Below are 23,161 nucleotides of genomic sequence, written 5' to 3'. Positions count from 1 at the left end.
CACAGCTGCTTGAAGGGGCACATTGGTTAGGGCTGACCAAACAATTCTAACTTTTTAAGTGTTAGTTTAAAGGAAAAGCTAGGGAATCAGGGGGCTATCAACAGGGGGCTCTGCAAAGTTCTGATCTATTCCTGAGAATCTACAAGGCCATAGAGCTGTGTGTGTACCCAGGAAAGACCTGAGAAGGCCCTAAAGTCCCACCTTTGGCCGACCCTAAGACGTGCAACCTAAGAAGTGCACATCCCCTGCTGGATACCGAAGGGTCCCCAACACACATACAGAGCTCTCCAGGAAAGGTTGGAGACTTTCTGGGTTAAGGTGTTTAAGAAACTCTGTCCAATCAGCAGCTGAACCCTAAACTCAACAAATTCCGAGTCAGATCAACTCACAGATCTGCAGCCACACACCTCACAATCAAACTACCCGAAGCCAAAGGCAAAGACAGAATCTTAAAAACAGTATTTTTAAAAAAGCGACTCCTCATATACAAGCGACCCACAGTACAACCGATACCTGTACTGCTAAGACCTACAGAGAGAAGCCCAGAGAGAATCACCACTGGGACAGCAGTCACCAGAACAGCCATCACTGGGACAAAAAGAACCCCAGCCCCTCAACAGTGATCCTTGGGACGATGTGTGCCCTTCCCACAACTTTGTCAGGGGAAGCCAGTCACAATCCCAGCCTTGAGTAACTTGCCTGGGCTAGCTACCTCCACGGTGGCTAAAATTGTTTCCTTGGCTATTACCTTTTTCTGTAAAGAAGAAATAACCTCTCGTTGTTCCTTTTTCTTCTGGTTTCCACTACCAAGTTCAAGAAGGCTCAGCAGAAGTTGGCAAACTCTCCTCTTCTGCTTATGTTCTCACTTTTCCTTCTTGCCCCATTAGGTTCTGACTCCTGTCACATCGGCAGGATTTCTTTGCACCCTTTTTTTCCCAATCCAGAGATTTGTTTTCCGGCATTCTTCCACAATTTTGGCCTTGAGGGAATTCCCACAGTGAATGGTACAAAATTGGTAAATTTTAATGTTGTCAAAGCATTTATTATTCATACAAGTGTTGTGCCTTCTCAGTTCTCTATGGTGTAAAATTCCACCGGAACTATTCGCTCCCGAGTCTACCATGTAACCAGATTGAACTTCACCTGCTAGTACCCTGTCCTCTAGAAGCCCCCGTTCTAGAAGGGGCTCTGTACCTGCCCTTATAGACCCGACGCTGTAAACTACCCACGCAGTTTAGACCCGGCCCCTGCCCGAAATACTGTACCATCCGCATTCATGTGATTGTGCTAGAAGTGCTCTCTCTTGCCTTCTCAGTGCTGAGTCCTTAGGGGACAGTTGTCCGATCGCACAGATTACTGAATCCCCACCAGCATCTTTAATGGGTTTCCTGTCTCAAGGTTCATGACCCTAGGCTCCCTTTAAGAAAATAGTTCCATTGCACCCTCTTAAACTTCATCTCTCCCTCTCTGTGTTAGATTTCTTTAGGCTCCCACAATTCTTCCTGACATGATAGCAACTAATACTCCTTTTCCTGGTTTTGTCTTTTCTCCCCCCAGGCTTGTCTTTTAAGAGCAGTTTTAGAACCCTCTAGCCTGGCCTCCTGTATCAAAGTATCCCTCAAGGTCCGAAAGCATCACGCCTTCTCTAAGCTATCTTCTAAGATTACAAACTTTGTCCAAAAAAACCCTCTCGTCTTCCAGGTGAAGGAACCTCCCATCCTTACTTTCTCTTCTCTGCTTCTTTTTTAATCTCAAGACCCATCCTTGAACTTGGTACATATCACTGCCCCTTTTCCTAGTAAGTGTATTTTATCCTTTTGCTCTCTCTTACAATTTCTTTTATTCCCCCCCTTGACTCTCCATCACTGACTCCAATGCATATTTCATTAAAACCTATTAAAGCAACCTGAGATTCCCAGCAGCAAACCTACAACTGTGGCCACATCTATATCACTCTCCCACTCCCTCCTGCCAAGTATCCAAATAGCCCTCCCTCCACGTGCTCTTGCCTTCTGTCCCTGTGGCTTTCTTAAAATTGGCCCGTCACACTCTTTCTATGGAATCATCCTAATAATGGCCTGCACCATTTTGAGCATCAATCATATGAAAGAAAGCAAAAGAAAGAAAAGGGGGAAAGGAAGAGGGGGAGGGGAGGGGAGGGGAGGGGAGGGGAGGAGAGGAGAGGAGAGGAGAGGAGAAGGAGAGAAGAGAGAGAGAAAGGGAAAGGAAAGAAGAAAAGCAAAGGAACAAGAAGGGAAAGGAAATTAAAAACTTCCCTGGACCCGCCCCCCCATCTCCCTGCTGCCATTAATAGGATTGCTTCTCCCAACGTTTCATTTCTTCTTCTCTCACAGGCCCTCTGTCCTCTCCTTCTGAGACTCCAATTTCACTTATATTAAACCTTTTCACGAGATCATGCAGATCTCTTAGAGTCGTTTATGTGTTTTCTATTATTTTCTCTCTGTGTGCCTCAGTGTATTTTCTCTTGATCGGTTTATCAGTTTCCTAGTCCTGTTTTCTGCTCTATTTGATAAGTTATCTCCATTCCTGTGTCACGTGGGTCTGTTCCAAAATTTCCTTTCGATCCCTTTTTGTAGATTCCACCTTTTTGGTAAAAATCTCTGTTCTTTTCCTTCTATGTCCCTGAACATGCTGATTATTGTTATTTTGAAGTTCTTTTCTGCCGACACCAGCAGAGTAGTGTGAGATCACTACATCCCCTGTGCTTTTGCTGTTAATTCTCTTGATTCTCAGTGATATAATCCCGTGTCTCTTCACACCTGATCATCTTTTCTTGAATGCAGGGCATTGGGCATTTAGGACCATGTTATTTCCCCAGGGAGGACTTCCCCTTTCTGCTAGACTTTTAGTGGGGGTGGTATTTTAATCCAATTAGGGACTGAGCTAAATCAGGACTGGACTGCAGGGTTCCTATGACTCAACTAACCTCTTTCTCCTACTGGAATAGAAATCCTGTGAGTGTGGGGCCTTGATGGCTCTTGCTCATCATTTTTCTCTTATGAAACATACAGAACTATTCCACAAGGCATCACAGAGGCTCTTACCAATTAGAACTTTGATGCTCCGTATTTTCAAAAAGTGGACATACAGGAAAAATGAACTGCGCATCATTATAAACATAATCACAAGAAACAGGAGTCCATAGATTTCACCAACCTTGTCTAATTAATTTAGTGATCAAACTGATTCTTGAAGATGCAATTACATGTATATAGCTTCCTGGTGGGCGATAACATGGAGGGATAATTCGTCAAATCATTACGAAAGAGTCTAATTTTTATCAATATAGCTTTCTGTTTTACTCCATTTCTAGCCACTCCATAGGTAAACCCAATCAAATGTATTTGGCAAACAGATCAAGCAACTTAAAGGAGGAGGGTCACACATTCCAGATATAATCATAACGGGAAATTGGCAATTCGTAGCTTCATTCTGGAGGAAATCTTTTTGATGGTGGCAGGGGCTCAGCATGGTAATAAGATCCCCCACGTTTTAAACTGTCCCCCCATGAAAAGAAACACCAATAGAAGAGAAATGATTCAAAGGAAAAAACGTGCAAAATATTCCTAATGCCGAAGCATCGATCCCAAGAGCCGACGTGGGTTATGACTCACCAACTGTGGGTCCCATGTGGAGTCTCAACCACTCTGAGGAGATCCACCAGTGAAATAGTGGTAGTGGGTCTTTTAGGTCGATACATTTTGCAGAGACAGTCGTTAAATTGAAGAAAACAACAAACAAGATGCTTGGGTGGAAGGCAGGGGGTGGGGGTGGGGTGGAAATGCGTGTTAATGTTTCTGTGGGTATTTCTGCAGCTCTGAAGAAAGCTAGTTGCCTGCAGGTTTGGTTGGTCAGCGTTTCTTAGGCAGACTAGAAAAGGAATACAGAAAACAGAGCTCAAATCTGCCCTACTTTCTCTGAACAAACACAGAAACAGATAGTATTACCTAATTAGCAGAGAAGCAAATGGGTTTGAATACATTTTAAATTTGCAAAAACATCCCTGAAAGTCTTCGTATGTTTCCAAGCACGAGAGACCCTAAGCCCCCTACGTGTGCTCCGGGGACAGATTTCAATCTGTGGTTTTGAGAATCGACACAGCGACCCCGAGAAACTCCAACAAAGAAAACTACTCTACAGGGGGAAAAAAAAGTTCGTATTCAACTTTTTATAAAAGACTAGTTTGATTTAGAACGTATGAAAATGGAATTACAAACGATGAGAATTCTTTGAAAATTCTGAAAATGGGCCCGTACAGTACATAAAGTCTGGCTGTTTTCAAAGGGCAGTGTGAGTTTTGAACAATCTGATGATGTTCAATGATGTTCAATCATCTGATGAAACAATTCAAATGATGTTTGAAGTTAAATAAAAATAAACTTGAGGGGCGCCTGGGTGGCTTGATCAGTTAAGCGTACGACTTCGGCTCAGATCATGATCTCGCGGTCCGTGAGTTCAAGCCCCACGTCAGGCTCTGTGCTGACGGCTCAGAGCCTGGAGCCTGTTTCGGATTCTGTGTCTCCCTCTCTCTCTGCCTCTCCCCTCTTCATGCTCTGTCGCTCTCTGTCTCAAAAATAAAAAAACGTTAAAAAATAAAAATTAAAAAAATACAAAAACTTGAATGCAGACCAATTTCCAAAACATTTTGAAGCATCGATAAAAATATAATAAGATGAAACTATTGAGTCTATTGTCGATGGTTGTAATAGTTTAACCATAGTTGTAACAGTAAATACCTTTCAGGCTTGAACGTGACAGTGTTCCGTACCCACCAAATGACACTGAAGTCTCTACTGTGAAAATTTCGCCTTGTAAGGAGCACATGATTTCTTTTTTTTTTTTCACCCAGATGTAAAGGCAAACAGCCTACAGCTTCTTCAACTAGGACTAGAATGCAAACGGAAGAGAGATAAGTGCTCTTTGCTAACATGAAAATCTTTGCTGAAGAAAACTCAAATCTTTGCACTTAGTTGTATGACTATCACTTTTGTCTTTGTGAAAATATATAAGTAAACTAGGAAAATCCTTTTTCCAGCTAACCTTGGATATGTTTTCCTTTTGAACTGATCATTCAGAGGGTAAATTATTTTCATACTTAGAACTTCATATAGCAGAGGTTCTAGATCCCTCTTGGTGAGAACAACACCTTCCAATAATGAACCAGTATCTTCCAAAACACATTCCAAGGAAAACAAACAAGGGGCTATGCGCACGGGTGATTCCAAATTCCTCTGATTTTCCAAATGATCTTTGTGAGGCTTAATTACGAAGAACTACATGTCATTCTTTCAAATGTTTACTAAAAAGAAATGCCACCAAGAAAAGGACTTAGAACACTATGGGATCCTTTGGAAAACCCTCATCTTTAGCTTTTGAGAAGACACCATGCATGGGTTTGTTTCCCCCAGACATGGTGTTCTCACTGTTAAAATGTCCGTATGCAAGATGGAAACACTATGATTGAAGGAATATTGATGTCAGGTAGATAGAAAAGTGATTTTTTTTTTTAGTTTATTGGTTTCTACTCCCAGGCCATCTGAAAGACATTAAAAAAAAAAAAAAAGATTATGGGGCACCTGGGTGGCTCAGTCGGTTAAGTGTCCGACTTCGGCTTAGGTCACAATCTGATGGTTCATGGGTTTGAGCCCCCTGTTGGGCTCTGTGCTGACAGCTCAGAGCCTGGAGCCTGCTTCGGATTCTATGTCTCCCTCTCTCTCTGCTCCTCCCCTCCTCTCACTCTGTCTCTCTCACTCTCTCAAAAATAAAGATTAAAGAAAATAAAATGAAAAACAGATTAAAAGAGAACTTCCCAAAACTGTTATCATTTTACTGCATGTTCTGGGTGCTTTCCTAGATGGCAGCCTGTGGCATGTTGAGAATCTACAGTATTGCGTGAAAATATCCCAGAGACACTCTTGCACTGTTGGTGGGAATGCAAACTGGTGCAGCTGCTCTGGAAAACAGTGTGGAGGTTCCTCAAAAAATTAAAAATAGACCTACCCTATGACCCAGCAGTAGCACTGCTAGGAATTTACCCAAGGGATCCAGGAGTGCTGATGCAGAGGGGCACTTGCACCCCAATGTTTATAGCAGCACGCTCAACAATAGCCAAATTTTGGAAAGAGCCTAAATGTCCATCAACTGATGAATGGATAAAAAAGTTGTGGTTTACATACACAATTGAGTATTACGTGGCAATGAGAAAGAATGAAATATGGCCCTTTGTAGCAACGTGGATGGAACTGGAGAGTGTGATGCTGAGTGAAATAAGCCATACAGAGAAAGACAGATACCATATGTTTTCACTCTTATGTGGATCCCGAGAAACTTAACAGAAACCCATGGGGGAGGAGAAGGAAAAAAAAAAAAAACAGGTTAGAGTGGGAGAGAGCCAAAGCATAAGAAACTCTTAAAAAATGAGAACAAACTGAGGGCTGATGGGGGGTGGAGGGGGGTGGGTGATGGGTATTGAAGAGGGCATCTTTTGGGATGAGCACTGGGTGTCGTATGGATACCAATTTGACAATAAATTTCATATATTAAAAAAAAAGGGGGGGGGCACCTGGGTGGCTCAGTTGGTTAGGCGACCGACTTCGGCTCAGGTCATGATCTCACAGTTTGTGAGTTTGAGCCCCGCGTCAGGCTCTGTGCTGATTGCTCAGAGCCTGGAGCCTGCTTCAGATTCTGTGTCTTCTCCTCTCTCTACCCCTCCTCTGCTCACACTCTGTGTCTCTCTGTCTCTCAATAATAAATATTCTTTTAAAAATAAAATTAAATAAATAAAGTAAAAAGTAAATACACAAATAAATACATAAAATGAAATTTTGCCATCTGCAACAACATGGATAAATCTAGAGGGTATAATGCTAAGTGAAATAAGCCAGTCAGAAAAAGACACATATCACATGATTCCACTCATAAGTGGAATTTAAGAAACAAAATGAACAAAAAGGGGGAAGAAAGAGACAAACCAAGACACAGACTCTGAACTCTAGAGAACACACCCATGGTCACTGGTAGGGCAGGGGGTTGGGGAAATAAGTGACGGGGATGAAGAGAACACATCTCAGGATGAGCACTGAGTAAGGTACGGAAGTGTTGAATCACTATATCATACCCCTGAAACTAATACAGCACTGTATGTTGACTGCACTGGAATTAAAATTAAAAATAAAATAAATAAAATACTATAAAATAAAATAACCCTTCATCCATCATCTCCCATTCCAACCTCGGCCCCACGTCTTCACATGTACTAAGACACCATGGTATTGTTTGGGTCTGCATTCTCGTTTGATTTTAATACTGAATAACTCTCCGAAGGACCCCCCTGGGGGAGGTCCTCCCCTAAAACTAGGCCCAAAATATGAACATCATTGGATGAAGCAGTACCCACGTATCCGCGAAAATAAAACGAATCCATATTACGCCAGGATAGTACTAGGAATTTCAGAGAGCCTCGTTTCATGTGCTTCACACACTTACTCAATAAGGTTGAGTATTACAGTGGATTTAGAACTAATTTTTTGGGGGGAAGAAAGGAAAGAAACACATGACTCGGAGCCCTGCCCCTGCCACCGAAAGGTACAGTCACACGGGACTCTGGCGGCCTCCAACCCCCATGGTGACCCACGATGTCTGCTGTGCCCTCCACCACCTCTGGGGGTGCCCGCAGCTCCAACATTCTCAGTTCACCGAAAACAGCTCATGCTTGGAAATGACACGTAAATGTTCAAGAGCATACGGTCAACGCAGGTGGCACCTAGACCAGACCGGCGGTTCTCAACCACTGCACCCTCTTCACGCGACGACATACACCAGGACAGCGCACAGAGACCCCAGGCAAAAAGGAGCAGAGAATGCTGTTGTAACGTTCTTTCTCAAGCACCAAAACGGGGACGACGCACGGAACAACATCAACACCCACGGGCTCTCCACCAGAAACTTGTTAGCCAAAAAAAGCTAAAGATGAGACGGAGATGATTTCCATTTGACCCCAATTCCCTCCTTAAGGAGTCGTAAATGCTACAGTCAAGTCCAACAACAAACCAAAAACTCCATAATGATGGCGACACAACGGCTTTCCTTTCTCCTTCCACACGCCAGCACTCTGTGACTAACCAGCGGTGCAGCACAGGTTTGATTTCTGCCTGGACCCTGACAGTCCGCAAATCCTTGCTTCCATGTTGGTAGGTAAGAAGCTCAAACACAATAAGGATCTTAGCAGAGAACCTGAGCGGAATGATCTGCTTGTCTTCTCTCACTGAATAACAAACAGAGGGGCGCCTGGATGGCTTGGTCGGTTGAGCGTCCGACTTCGGCTCGGGTCATGATCTCACAGTTCGTGGGTTCGAGCCCCGCGTCGGGCTCTGTGCTGACGGCTCAGAGCCTGGAGCTGTTTCGGATTCTGTGTCTCCCTCTCTCTCTGCCCCTCCCCCACTCGCACTCTGTCTCCCTCTGTCTTTAAGGAAATAAAATAACAAACAGGAAAACAACCAAAATGAAATAACAGTAATAACGTATTTTAGTGTGTCCAGCATTGTTCTAAGTACTTTAGAATAAGTATTATTGCTTTAGGGGCACCTGGGTGGCTCAGTCAATTGGGCGTCTAACTCTTGATTTTGGCTCAGGTCATGATCTCACAGTTCGTGGGATCGAGCCCCACATCAGGCTCCGAGCTAATAGCGTGGAGCCTGCTTGGGCTTCTCTCTCTCCCCTTCTCCCTGCCCCTCCCCTGCTTGCATGCACTCTCTCTCCCTCTCTGCCCCTACCCTCCCCAAAATAAATAAACCTTAAAAGTAAGTGTTATTGCTTTAAAATATCCCCAAAACTTATGAATTCGGTATTATAATTAGCCTCAATTTATGGAGGAGTAAACTGAGGCACAGACATAGTTCACACACTTAATGAGTGGAGAGGCCAAACTTGTATCATCTGACTTGAGAACCCATTCTCTTAATCACCAAAATGTACATTCCATGGGTTCTACTATCAATTTCTGACATATAAAGCATTTGTGTGTGTGTGATGTATATGTTTGCGCGTGTATATATATGTACAATTATTAGACGATACCCTAATTCACTGTTAAACAGAAAAAAATTAACCATAGATAACTGTGTAAATAAATGTGTGTCATTTTCAGGGCAACTGAGTCACCTGGAATACTAGATATGGACCGATGCTCTAAGAAATGAAGGTGTGAGCCAGGTGGTGATACACATTACATCTCACTAATCACTTCCCTCCCCTCCCAGTTTCACTAAAATTCAGGGAACAGGGGAAGGAACTCCAGACGAATTTAGTCTTAATCATTTTTTTAAACTTTGACCACCAAAATATGAAATGCCCAATTTTAATATTGTACTAGCATACCTCTTTAGCATACCGTGAAATAAATGTCTAATTTTCTTTTCATTTGCCGTGCGATCCTTTCTAGCTTCTGACTGTTATTCTTTACAACATGGCTGATATGTTGTTTTCATGGTATTTGTTCAGTTTTTCCTCCGTGTGTCATCTCTTTTTGCCCCAACGATGGCTGCTCAGGTACGATGGTTCCCATGTGTCAGGTATCTGTTCTTGGGATGATTGTGTCAAGGATGACTGTTCAGATGGTTCTCGTTTGTCGGGTATCTGTTCTTGGGATGGCTGCCCCCAGGATGGCTGTTCGAGCAATTCTTGGTCTTCAGGCTTTTCTTCCGATCGTCCTGATGATGATTCTTCTCGTGATTGCTGTCCCATTGGTGGTTGTCTTCGGTCTTCTATTTTCACTGGGGTTTCTAGTAGTACAGGTGTGTTTTTTCCCTCTAGAAGGTCATATGGTTCTTTTTCTTCAGTAAACAAAAATAAAACAAAATCACCAATAAACGTAGTAGCCATCTAAATCAAGTGACATAAATCATAAAATAACAAACATAGCTACTATATCATCAATTTCATATCGATAGTGATAATATTAATAAAAATAATTCTCACATGGGCTTTTACACTTCCAAGGTGCTTTACGTACATTATCACTTTTATTCTCACTTGGAAATAGAATCTTAAATAAGCATAAAATAGGTAGGATGTACTAGTATCAGAGAAGGTCAAGAGAAGCCAGTATAAACGATGTGCTAATATTAATTAAATAGATGTAATCCACTAGTTGTTTGAAAATTGATAAACCACAGGAAAGACTCTTGTGTTTTCACTAACATAAAAAAGGCACTTTTAGTAAAATCAAAAAGGACAAATCAGAGCGCAGGAGAATCCAAAACCACTGTCTTTCTCCAGAAGAGGCACCAACACATGAAAACAACCTATGGAAGCAGAAAGATTATGAGGTACTTGGGAATCTGTCACTTGCCAAACCACATTCGTCGGTGATGGTACCATCTGTTCCTATGGCGAAACATGCCATTGGGCACAGGGAATCAACGCTGGTCCCGGACACTGCAAACACCACTGCTGTACCTGCGGAATGGCGTCTTCAGCGAGAGGCCTCACGGAACCTCTGAGAAGGCAGGTGTGTCAGCAGACGTGCTTACCTGTTGCCTTCCCCCAAAACCTGTTCTTTCTCTCCTTCACGGAAGCAAGACCCAGGCCCCAGCCCAGAACCTCCAACTTCACCCTTGCCCCTCGTATCCAACCTGCGGCCAAATTTGGTCAATATGGTCAAATTCACAAATCTTCCTGCAAAGTCCCTTCCCTGCGGCCCAGTCTCGTCCGGGCCTCCATCACCTCCCGGGACGCTGTCCCTTCTCTCCAGCCCAGTCCCATCCAGGCCCCCGTCACCTCCCAGGATGCTGTCCCTTCCCTGCGGCCCAGTCCCGTCTGGGCCTCCATCACCTCCCGGGACGCTGTCCCTTCCCTGCGGCCCAGTCCCATCCGGGCCCCCGTCACCTCCCGGGACACTGTCCCTTCCCTGCGGCCCAGTCCCGTCCGGGCCTCCATCACCTCCTGGGACGCTGTCCCTTCCCTGAAGCCCAGTCCCGTCCGGGCCTCTGTCACCTCCCGGGACGCTGTCCCTTCCCTGCGGCCCAGTTCCGTCCGGGCCTCCATCACCTCCAGGGACGCTGTCCCTTCCCTGCGGCCCAGTCCCATCCGGGCCCCCGTCACCTCCCGGGACACTGTCCCTTCCCTGTGGCCCAGTCCCGTCCGGGCCTCCATCACCTCCTGGGACGCTGTCCCTTCCCTGCAGCCCAGTCCCGTCCGGGCCTCTGTCACCTCCCGGGATGCTGTCCCTTCCCTGCGGCCCAGTTCCGTCCGGGCCTCCATCACCTCCTGGGACGCTGTCCCTTCCCTGCAGCCCAGTCCCGTCCGGGCCTCTGTCACCTCCCGGGACGCTGTCCCTTCCCTGCGGCCCAGTTCCGTCCGGGCCTCCGTCACCTCCCAGGACGCTGTCCCTTCTCTGCGGTCCAGGCCCCCGTCACCTCCTGGGACGCTGTCCCTTCTCTGCAGCCCAGTCCCGTCCGGGCCCCCGTCACCTCCCGGGATGCTGTCCCTTCCCTGCGGCCCAGTTCCGTCCGGGCCTCCATCACCTCCTGGGACGCTGTCCCTTCCCTGCAGCCCAGTCCCGTCCGGGCCTCTGTCACCTCCCGGGACGCTGTCCCTTCCCTGAGGCCCAGTTCCGTCCGGGCCTCCGTCACCTCCCAGGACGCTGTCCCTTCTCTGCGGTCCAGGCCCCCGTCACCTCCTGGGACGCTGTCCCTTCTCTGCAGCCCAGTCCCGTCCGGGCCCCCGTCACCTCCCGGGATGCTGTCCCTTCCCTGCGGCCCAGTTCCGTCCGGGCCTCCATCACCTCCTGGGACGCTGTCCCTTCCCTGCGGCCCAGTCCCGTCCGGGCCTCCATCACCTCCTGGGACGCTGTCCCTTCCCTGCAGCCCAGTCCCGTCCGGGCCCCCGTCACCTCCCGGGATGCTGTCCCTTCCCTGCGGCCCAGTTCCGTCCGGGCCTCCATCACCTCCCAGGACGCTGTCCCTTCCCTGCGGCCCAGTCTCGTCCGGGCCTCCATCACCTCCTGGGACGCTGTCCCTTCCCTGCAGCCCAGTCCCGTCCGGGCCCCCGTCACCTCCCGGGATGCTGTCCCTTCCCTGCGGCCCAGTCCCGTCCAGGCCTCCACCACAGAATATTGTGAATGAAGGTAACACTGTCACCTTGCCCTTCTCCCCTGATGTCCACATCATTATCTTAAGCATCAATGCGATGATGTCACCTGCTCTGACACATGAAGCCCCTGACCCTCCGAATGACACATCAGGCTGTGGTGGTGATGCCAGGGGCCGCCAGGCCGGCTCCCCTCCCCCATGCCTGGGGCGGAGCCACCAAAGACCCTTCCAGACCGCAGCCTCCACGGGGGGCCAGACACCCATTCTGACCAAAGGGCCGTGAGACGAGATGCCCGCCGCTCTGGGTTGAGGAGGCGATGGCCTGAGGCAGCCTCCTCCCCGTGCAAACTCCACCGTCACCTGTGGGAGACGGTGACGCGCCCAAACCGAGACCCCCGCGTCACCGCTGGGGGGAGACACCCAGGGGAGGCTCCAGGCCTCGCTACACTTCGCGCGATCCAGAGAGAATCTCTGTGCAAAGTCCCCGACACTCCGCCCTCACGGGTCCCAGCCTACCCGGTAGGACCTAAAACCGACCTGAAATGGACACGTGCCTCCCGCCCGCACCAGTGCCGCGCCCCCACCGGTGCCTGTGTGGACCGCAGACGCCTGCACCTGCCGCGTGCGGCCACCGCTGCGCCCGTGGCACCTGCGGGCCCTTCTCCGCAGCGCCCGCTTGGCGGCTCCCCACGGACCGTCCACACCCCACCCGAGCCGCCCTCTCCTTCACGGCACCACCTGGAAGTCCCTGCAGCCCCTCCCCGGCCCAGACAGGCCCGTGTTCTCCTTCAGGGACCTTCCACGGCACCCACACAACCTCCGCTTATGCATCTGCCCCCAACCCCGGTATCAGTGAGCTTCTCGGGCACAGCAAGTCCGAGCCTCACTCGCATGCACACTCGGTGCCCAGCAAGTACCCAGCGCAGAACCCGCAGCTCCTCTGGGAGCCCTGCCCCGCATCCCCCACCCCCCCACCCCCAGCTTCAACAATAATATTGGACGAGTCGCCTTCCCCTTTCTGGGTTTCAGTTCTTCCCTTCTTGAAAAATTGGGGTAAAAGTATGAATCTTAAAAATGTAGGATTATGGAGACCAGTGAATGGAAGCAGACAGGGAGCTGTTAAAATTGACGGATACGTGATACTCACCGTGATCACATGCACGTTTAAACAGCAAAGGCGGGGTGGGGGACTAACACGCACACGACTGTGTGTCGAAGGAAAGGCAGAGGCGGCGAGGGCTGGCGCCGGGCGGCCGCGCTTTGCAAACCCGGGAGCCATGCAGGCTCAGAAGCTCGGCGTCCTCCCGCGGGCGCCCTCCTGCGGGTGGGTGCGATCCCCACTCACAGTCCGCCGGCCGCCAAGAGGCTGCCTCCCCCTCCTTGTCCTCCGGCACCCAGCTCAACGCCACAGGCCGAAGGTACTCAGAAAATGTTTGATACATGAAAGAGGGCAATAAAGAATGAATGGACCAGCCATCCCCTAGCCCTGCACACAAGGCAATCCTAAAAGCAGAGAAAATTAGAACGTGCAAGGTTAAAAATAGAACGAAGATATCAAAGCATGTTTATGGGTAATGTATTACCATAAAATGTAATATAAAATTACATTAAATATTAATATAACATAAAATACTATATGCGTCATGTTAATATATAATAAAACATTATTTCAAAACGCCCTGAGCCCTCCTTGCCTCTCAAATGCAATCGCCAGCGGGATATTGCTAGTGTCACATACGCGTGCTGTATTTTCCTTCAGGACTGAACCCCCGATCCAAGAGACCTCTAATAACGGCTACAAATGGGTCACTTAGGGGCACGTATTCACTTATTGGTCTGAAGTCTCCTGTCTGAAACCCGTACTTCATGTTACAAGTTTCAGGAACTTTATTTTTTTCTCTTCCCTACTTTTTTTTTTTTTTTTTACCAACTATCACGAGGGTACGCAGTGAAATATTAAAGCAATTCCACGAACCGTGAGCCGACAGACAGCGCCACCCTATGGTGACGTCCAAACCTCCACTTGTCAAGTCACCTCGAAACCGTGCCATATAAAATGCAGCTTAGAGGGGTCCCTGCTTAGTCAGGAAAGAGTAAGTCGTTCGTTCAAAGCCACGTAATCCAAGCGGAAGGCTGCCTGTAAACAGATGGCCGTGGATGGCCAGGTCAGGCTGGGGCAACGCATAAAGTGACCTGCTTCGGACATTTTCAAAAGGGGAAACTCACAAATGGACAAAGTGAGCCCAGAGCAGCCATCCGCACGGGTCATTCACACCCCGTAAGCGATCATCGATAATTCACTCTCTTACCAGGAAACGGAACCACTTTTTTCTTCTCACTGAGGGTCTTGAGAGGTGATAAAAAGAGAGAAACATCCAGATAGTAATCAATGGACCAACGGGTTTACATATTATGAGATTTAGATGTAAGAGCTAAAAGAATTGCTGGAATATTCCCATGGTGACTGGCTTTGAGAGAATTTAGAGCCAATTTCAGTAAAAGGATAATCGCGCGTTATTACGCAGGAAGTCATGCCAACATTACGTAAATTGTAGTTTCTGAGATTACAGGGCAACTGGCAAAATTGTGATCTTAGTTTTCTTCCTCTGAGGAAAAAAGGCCTTTGGTGACGGCGTTCTTTTCTCTTCAACTGTTTCCTCGTGCGGTTTCATCGAGGGCAGTCAGGGGCATAGGTGGTGTTTCCCTGGCTCCACACAAGATTTAGGAGGTAACAGAGTCTCTCCGGTTACACCAATAAACCGTAAAATGCAGGCGTTGGGTGTACCCTCCAAACAACCAGAAAACGTAAACCAGCTCGACTTACACAGCAGCTGTTTTTCAAAAACCCCAAGAGTAAATAGCAATAAAAATAGAACACTCGGTCTAAAATGAAAAACACTAAAAGCAGACACGTATGACTTATGTCAACGCTTGCAAGGTATAACATGCTAATCCACGCGGTACGACGTCAATAAAGGCAATCCAGCTTCTGCGGATTTGCCCCATTTAACATCTTATCTGGAAATTTTGCGTTGGCTTCGGGGATTTGGAGATTTATGCAGTCTCTGCCGATTCACGCACGTAGCATGAAAATATCTGTTCCATTACAGATGTGTGCTTCTAAGTGTATCTCTGTGTCAAGGTTTCCACTGGCGTGAGTAACAGAGAAATACCTTTGCTAATAAGCGCTTCAGTCAACTTGAACTCCAGGGCCAAACAGCTAGACTGAAGGCCTGACATTTTGGCGAGCAGGATGAAAACGATATACAAGAGCGGCTGGGGTTGCTGACAGCCGCTAGAGGAAGAAATCCGAGAAGCTGTTACAAGATTTGATTGGGGAGATTAAACTGCCAACAGCAGCAGCTGGGGAGTCTGAAAATCGGGGCAGAGGAGAGTGAACGAGAACCAGGAGTTTCAGGAGAAGGCTGGTTGCCACGACATTGCAGGCGGTCAGAGACCACCGGGAACCAGATGCACCACGACAGCTGGATGAGTTCACAGAGACCCCCACCTTCGTCCACAAAGAATTCCATCACTCGTCTGCTTTACTGCATAATGTGACTTGAGTGTGCCGTGCGTAGAGTCGTCAGCGCTTGCCTTGAAGACTCCTGTTCACTTGCACTTAGTTTAGTGACTGCTGGAACACACGGCAGCTGCTGGTTATGAATTAAGATGTCAGGCTCAAATTGGTGAAAATAAATCCAGTGTGTGGGCTTGAGGTATAATTCGCTCGCGAAAAGTTAGAAGCCCAGAGTTAGGTAGCATTTAACTTTCATATTCTGTAACGATTACCTAGCCGTCTGATTTCTCTGTGGGCTGGAATGTTTTCGAATAAACTAGCAAAGGCATTTTCCAAGTCCTTAGAGGGAATTACAAGTTAAATCAAAAAATAGTTTGAATTCACGGCATCTCCAATAGTGGCTTGAAGGACGCGTCTCCCCCTGGTGACCCGGAATAACAAACAGGTTAACCTAATGAGCCCGCCTGCAGCCAATATAGACATTTTTACTCTTAAAATAATTTTAATTTTCGGTATTCAAATGTGCTTATGATAGAAAATTGGGAAAGCAGAGTAAAGCCCCCCAAAATGGAAATAAATTGAAGTCACAGACCCGCCACTCGCTGTTAGAAGTTGTAATCCACGCCAAGGGTGGCAATGGGGAATAAGAAATTGTCTGATTTTGTAGCCTTGGGATAAACTTCCAGAGGTGGATTTTGCTGGCTCAGAGGTGCGGAAGCTTCAAAGTGCCCCGCAGAAGAGATTACCCAAGTCATACCCTCCTGAGGACACAGTCTCCCCCACAGTGTCCCCAGGTGGTGGCGGCTGTCTCTCCCGCATGCTTGGAGGAGGGGACGGGTCCTCCTCGCTCCTCACTGCCATTTCTAGACCTTCAGCCCTTCCTCCTCCCTCTTCATAGCCCATGTCATCAGACTCTTCCTCCCACCCATGTTCCTTGGAGTGGCCATGGCCCTCCCTTCCTGACCCCCCGGCCCGCAGCCCCTCTCTCCCCCTAACAGAGCCCCATCACTGTCCTTGGGGATCTCAGCGGCCACTCGAGACACACCTTCCAGTGTTGGCCTCTCAGCTCTATAGCCCCATCCCATCCAGCGACCCTGTTTTCTATCTTTCTCCTGAGACCACACCTTGGGCCTCGTCTTTCCCACACAGGGTAATGACCCGTGTCAACTTCACTCTCCAATCCTGACAGAGCTCCAATCCTCTCTTCACCCAGCTTCACCTGGTGTTAACATCTTACACAACCACGGTACGTTTATAAAAACTAAAATCAACAGTAAGACAACGCTGCTTCACTACAGACTTGACTTGGAATTCACCAGTGTTTCCATTCATATCCCTTTGCTGTCCCGGGATCCAGTTCTCAATAGCACCTTGCAGTCAGTCCCCGCGTCTCCTAGTCTCCTCCAAACTGTCACAGCTTCTCGGTCCTTCCTCATTTTCCATGACCGTGACACTTTTCTTGAAGAGTACCAGTTGGGTATTCTGTAGAATGTCCCTCAGTTTGGTGTAGCTGATGTTTTATCAGGAATAGACTGGAGTCATGGCTTTGGAGGAATACTACTATTGTACTACACTACTAGAGAGAAGCAAAGCCCTTCTCACCACCTCATACCAAGACATCTACTACATTATTTATCACTGGTGGTATTCACCTTGACCCCTCAGGCCGGTGCTGCCTGCCAGATGTCTCCACTATAAAATTTTCCCATGTTTTCTTTTAAAGATTGAAAACCAAGGACTTTGTCCTTACCTTTTATTTCACAGCTAAAAAAGAAGACCCGGGTGGTGACGGGAGTGGAACCTCCTCAGAAGAGAAATTGCAGGGGAAATGGGGAGACTGGATCTTTCGGGTCCCTTCCTAGACTAAATTCCAACCATGTTGTAAGCTAATTATTCTTTACTTCCTACCGATGAACACGTGTCAGCATCTTGTTTGAAAGAAACCACGACACATATGCCACAGGCCTTATTCCTGTGAAATTTGCCAAGAAATTCAAGCAAAGTATACGGTGCAGGCAGGGGAGATGCGTTCCTGGACCGCGCAGGGATATTAAGGGTTTCATCCCGAGCATCCGCTTGGTGCACAGAGACCGGAAGATGCCACCCAGAGGACCAGTCGAAATCAGGTGTGCGGAGATGGCTGGCAACCAGGTCAAGATCCTGATGACGGTGAGCCGCAGCAGGAAGGGGCCCCTCGGCCAGGCCGAGAGACGCAGGTGCCTCTACACAACACATGCATACAGAGCTGCAGAGCTCGGGGAAGTTCCCAGGGATGAGAGCGCACGATGAAGAATTGCCCTACGTCTGTTTACAGTTTAGAGTTTTTCATACACCTTTATATCACTTTTCTCATTGAACATCACAACGGGGCCGCGTGCCCTCAATTCCGTAGATGAACAAAATAACGTTCAAAGAGTCTGAGTTACTTGCTCGGATGCCGCGGGTACCAGGGGCAGGGCGGGCGCCCGACCCCAGCGCGCTCCGTCCGGCATGCCTCCCCCCGCGCCCATGGCCGACGAAGCGATTAAGGTTCATTTGAATGCTCACTTCCTCTGGTTAACACTTTGCTTCTCCTTATCAATTCCCAAATATTTTAAAAATAATTTTTAGGTCGTTACATATTAATGTTCTCTTATCAGTTTCAATCTATGCCATGACCGCTTCTCCAAGATCATCTTGGAGAAGTGATGTCAACAAACAGAAGGAAGGACACCCTGTTTTCATGGCCCTCAGGAAGACAGGGAAATGGCCCCTCTCCCTGCACCCCTGTGTATAAGGCACAGTCTCCCATCACTAATGGAGAAAGGCGCCATACAAATTCAACTTGTTTTATGAACACCAAGACATCTTTATGAACTTGGAAGATCATTTAATCAGCTAAGGTTACGTATCCTGCAAAACCGGAGAGAAGCTTCCTATTCAGGCATGCCTCGTGTCACTGTTGCAACTTTCCTTTATGGCACTTTGCAGACACTGGGGTGTTGTTTGTTTGTTTGTTTGTTTCTTTTCAAATTGAGGGTTTGTGGCTACTCTGAGTCAAGCATGTCTGGTGACATCACTGTTCCAACAGCACTGGCTCACTCCGTGCCTCCGCGTCACATCTGGGTAATTCTTTCAATATTTCAGACTTTTTCATTATTGCTATATGTGTGATGGTGATCTGTGGTTATGACTCACTGAAAGCTCAGAGGATAGCATTTTTAGCAATAAAGTATTTCTTGAAGTATCTACACTGGTTTTTTTTTTAGACATAATGCCACGGCACGCTTAACAGGCCCCAGTGTGGTGTAGACGTAACTTTTACACACAGTAGGAAACCAAAACCTTCATCTGACTTGCTGTATTGCAGAATTCACTTTAGTGGAGTATTTGCTTTATTGCAGTGGTCTGGACCCAAACCACAGTATCTCCTAAGAATGACTGTCGACCAAATACCAGATGGGAATTGAGCTCTGCTAGCCCAAGAAGGAGGGGTCTTAGATTCTCAGAATCAACTTAGGTTTAGCGGTAAGGAAAGCATCTAAGGAGAAAAAAGTATAGTGAACACTTTTCTCTAAGATTACTTGGACCTAGTCCTGTCTGAAGGCAAAGACTGGGTTCAAAACTCAAGCAACCCCCAGTGAATGAACGTCAGTCCTGCTGCACAGCCCAAGGGACCACTGAGCTCTCGTCCCCCATGGCAGCTGTCCCCACGGCCACCCTCCCGAGCCCTCCAGGCAGCCTCAGCACAGGCAGCACCATGGAGGGACGGGGCGGCTTCTCTGCACACGCTCATCATCCGAGAAGAGCCGTCAGAAGGAGTCGAACCACACTCCAATTTCACAGTTCAGCCCGACTCAAACCCAACCGAAAGGGAGCACCTCCTCTTAACCAATTCCACCCGCCTCTTTCTGGGGCCCCTGGGGCCAATCTGAGTTGACACAGCAGGTCCAGAGTTACCTCTGGATGCCTGGTGCTCAGTCCCCTGTGCACCACGTTGTAGAACTAAGCGTCATTTCATACTTGCGTAAAAGATCACAGGACATCACTAAATGAATGTGCCAAAAAATGAAACCTCTCAAGCAACAGCACTCATAACGTACAGAATGGAAAGACATGGCACTCGTGGAGTTGCTGCCTACCAAACATCTCAGACCACACAGGAGCACGTAGACGCGCCGACGGGTAAACGGGGAAGCACAAATCAGGGGCCAAACACCAAGCCAACCACTTGCTTCTCTCTCAGTCTTCCTTATCCTTGGTCAAATAAGATGTGTATTCAGTGGAATCACTTTCTGCTTGGTTAGCATCCTCCCATACAGACCAGGGCTGGCCTCACAGGCCTACGCGGCCTTACTGTCAGAGCCCCGTCACTTCCTTCCCACCCCCTTCCCAAGAGTCAGCTCGTTCTAAGATGGCTTCCAAGCACAAAGGAAGCTGGGCGCCACTGAACTTCACACTATGGGGTAGATAACTGGCAACAGCTCCTGGAGCAGAGGGCTTCTCCGCTGGCCACCCACAGGAAGAGAAAAAAGCAGGGAAGGACCCTCTGAGGGGTGGGGAGATGGGAAGGGCTGTGAGGGCTGCGCAGGGTCACTCTGATCAAAGTCATAAAATAGCAGCCTGGTTCAGGCAAGTCAGTCCCCTAGCTTTACCCAAAGATAGTGAAATGAAACTTTAAAAATAAGTCATCGTGATTAATTTTTCCAGGGCAGGGTAGGGTACCATCACAAGTCAAAGGAGACTGTGAAATTAGACCACGTTTAAGAAAAGCTCAGAAAGTCACAGTGTACTTTTGAACCAAAAATGTGTCGATCCAAAAGGCAAGCTGGTCCCGGGGTACGTGCTCTCTGCGGTTTGGGAGGCCCTTCCCGCCTGCTGGTCCCACCGTCCCCACCAAATGCTAGTGGCTCTTTGAATGACAATCCATAAGTTACGATTGTATCTTAAATGATTCCTAAGTTTCCAGACTGACTAAAATCATAGGAAGAAAAAAAAAAAAAAAGACACACAAGGAAGCCTCCGGAGAGCATAAGAGTCTGGCCTGGCCACGCGTCGCCCGGTGGCTGCCGAACTTCGGCACACGGGGGAGCGCCAGGCGAGGGGCCCCGTCTCACCGAGGCTGCGAGAGCAGGTGTCTGAGCCAGGCACCCGGGCGCTGAGCGGCGCTGTGCTCATTCCCTGACTGCCCCTGGAGCTGTGAACACTTTGAAGCAAAGTAACAAGGCTGAAAAACCACAGTGGAAAGACACCGGTCTTTTTTTTCAGATTCTTTTGTTCCTTCACTTTGAATATCCCTCTACTTCCCAATTCTCAAAACAAGCAAAGATAACAGCAACAGAACACAGCCCAAAATGACTCCCAGTGAGATAAAACCAATGAGATTATTATCACCTTGAATTAAACTCAGGGACTTCAGACGGCCTCATTCCCCCAGAAAAACGAAACGTGCAAAGTCTGACAAAATGCAGGCAGGCACTGCGCTGTTCTGGGAGCAAGGGTTAGAACCGGCCAGAAGTCCAAGGCTTCGTGCACCTGCTTCCATGGGAGTTGATAGGATGGACGGCCACTAACAGCCACAAGCACTCGGTGGGAAAGGTGACATTTTTTCAGTGAGGTATGAAATGGGCTCATTCCCTTCTCCCAAATAAGTCACAATTTCTGGTGGCCTCAGATTGGCTGATTAACTCCAGCAGCCCTGTGTAACGTACTCGGGTGAAAAACCGCCCAGAGACCTTGAAGCTGTTGTTGAACCACACATCTATTGAGTGGAGCCCAAAGGTAACCTGGTCACTTGGAAACAAACTGGAGGGGTCATAAAATCACTCAAAGCCACCTCACCAGGTGACCCGGGGCTGGCGTCAGGGGTAAACCCACCGCAGACCAGAGCCAGTCCCCTGGGGGAGCTGGCCCACCCAGCACGGTGCCTCATGGGCTATGGGTGGGGGGCGGGGTAGAGGGAGAAGAAAAGGATTTGCTTGAATTTCTGCTGTTTCTTCTGTCACCTGTGTCACCGAGGACAAGACAGGTAGTCATTCTGTTCTCTGTGATATGAGGATTATCACCTGGCAAGGGGATTGAAATGAAAATAAAAAGGAAAAGGAAATGTCTATGAAGGTATTTTGGAATCTGTGCGTAATTTTAAAGTGCCGTTAAAGCAGATGGTTCAATATACATTTCATATACTTAAGGCTCAATAAACGCCTGCAGCACTTAATAGGGTTTTTTTTTAAGTACTCAAGGCCTTGACCGCAGGGGAAGGGCACAGGAGGGGCTGGCAGCGGGAGACAGGTTAGGTGTTGCTCGCTGAGACTTCTCCCTGTCATGAACTGTCACCTGAAGAACATCCTTCAAATAAACAGCAAATAACAAAGGTGCCTGGGCGGCTCAGGCGGTTAAGTGTCCGATTTCGGTCCGATTTCGATCTCACGATTCATGGGTTCAAGCCCGGCGTCGGACTCCGTGCTGACAGCTCAGAGCCTGGAGCCTGCTTCAGATTCTGTGTCTCCCTCTCTCTCTGCTCCCCCACTCATCCTCTGTCTTCCTCCCTCTCTCTCTCTCTGTCTCCCAAATATAAACATTAAAAAAATTTATTTAATCCAAATAACAAAAAGAGACACAGTGGCTCAGACCCATATTCCACACCCGAGGGGACGCTTGAGCCTGACTTATGAGGGGCACCCCGGGGGTTCCCTTCTGGTCACCAGGTGGCGACCTGGGGCCCTCGTGGATGCCACACCTTCCAGTTTTAGCATCTGGGAGATAACCATTTTCTCTTCCAAACAAAACAAAATTCCCCGATTATCTGGTTGGCACTTATCATACTCAATATGATTTTTCTCTTAAGGTATCAAAAACCATAGAAAATCAAATGGTAGCCATTCCTGAACATTCAGTGGAGTTTCTGTTTTCCTGACATCCAATAGAAATTATTGTTGAGTGGGGCGCCTGGGTGGCTCAGTCGGTTAAGCGTCCGACTTCAGCCAGGTCACGATCTCGCGGTCCGTGAGTTCGAGCCCCGCGTCGGGCTCTGGGCTGATGGCTCGGAGCCTGGAGCCTGCTTCCGATTCTGTGTCTCCCTCTCTCTCTGCCCCTCCCCCGTTCATGCTCTGTCTCTCTCTGTCTCAAAAATAAATAAAACGTTAAAAAAAAAATTAAAAAAAAAAAAAAAGAAATTGTTGTTGAGAGATTTCAATCGTGGAAATACAAACAATTATAATGAAAATGTATTAATCTTCATTTTTTAGGTTTATTTGTTTATTTTGAGAGAGAGGGCACACGCACAAGCAGGGGAGCGGCAGAGAGAGAGGGAGAGAGAGAATCCAAATCAGGCTCCACACTGTCAGCACGGAGCCCCACATGGGGCTGGAACCCACGAACCGTGAGATCATGATCTGAGCCGAAGTCAAGAGTCAGTTGCCTAACTGACTGAGCCCCCCAGGCGGCCCTATAATGAAAATTTTAAATTGAACCCCCAAACAGAATAAGGTAGAATGGGTTCCAAGCCAGCCCGTGTCCCTCACTGATTTTGCGCCCAGCCTACAGACGGGAA

At 47.9% G+C, this 23,161-nt stretch overlaps 1 protein-coding gene across 6 annotated transcripts in view; it reads right to left on the bottom strand.

Annotated features, from left to right (window-relative positions):
* Positions 1-9,362: 9,362 nt before the first annotated feature.
* DCDC2C (doublecortin domain containing 2C) overlaps positions 9,363-23,161 on the bottom strand; it is an 84,104-nt gene continuing 70,305 nt past the window's right edge. For 3 of the 6 annotated variants that reach the window (XM_086699941.1, XM_086699942.1, XM_086699943.1), the window contains one exon: positions 9,363-9,851. In XM_086699941.1, the coding sequence (XP_086556067.1) occupies positions 9,535-9,851 (317 nt within the window). In that variant the 3' untranslated portion in view covers positions 9,363-9,534. Of the gene's footprint in view, positions 9,852-14,419; positions 14,468-23,161 lie in introns of all 6 variants that reach the window. The other 3 variants (XM_086699944.1, XM_086699945.1, XM_086699946.1) reach the window with 2 other exon arrangements.

This window comes from Puma concolor, chromosome A3 (assembly GCF_028749965.1).
Source record: "Puma concolor isolate L17-30 chromosome A3, mPumCon1.1.hap2, whole genome shotgun sequence".
NCBI lineage: Eukaryota > Metazoa > Chordata > Mammalia > Carnivora > Felidae > Puma > Puma concolor.
This window is presented reverse-complemented; position numbering and strand designations above follow the sequence as displayed.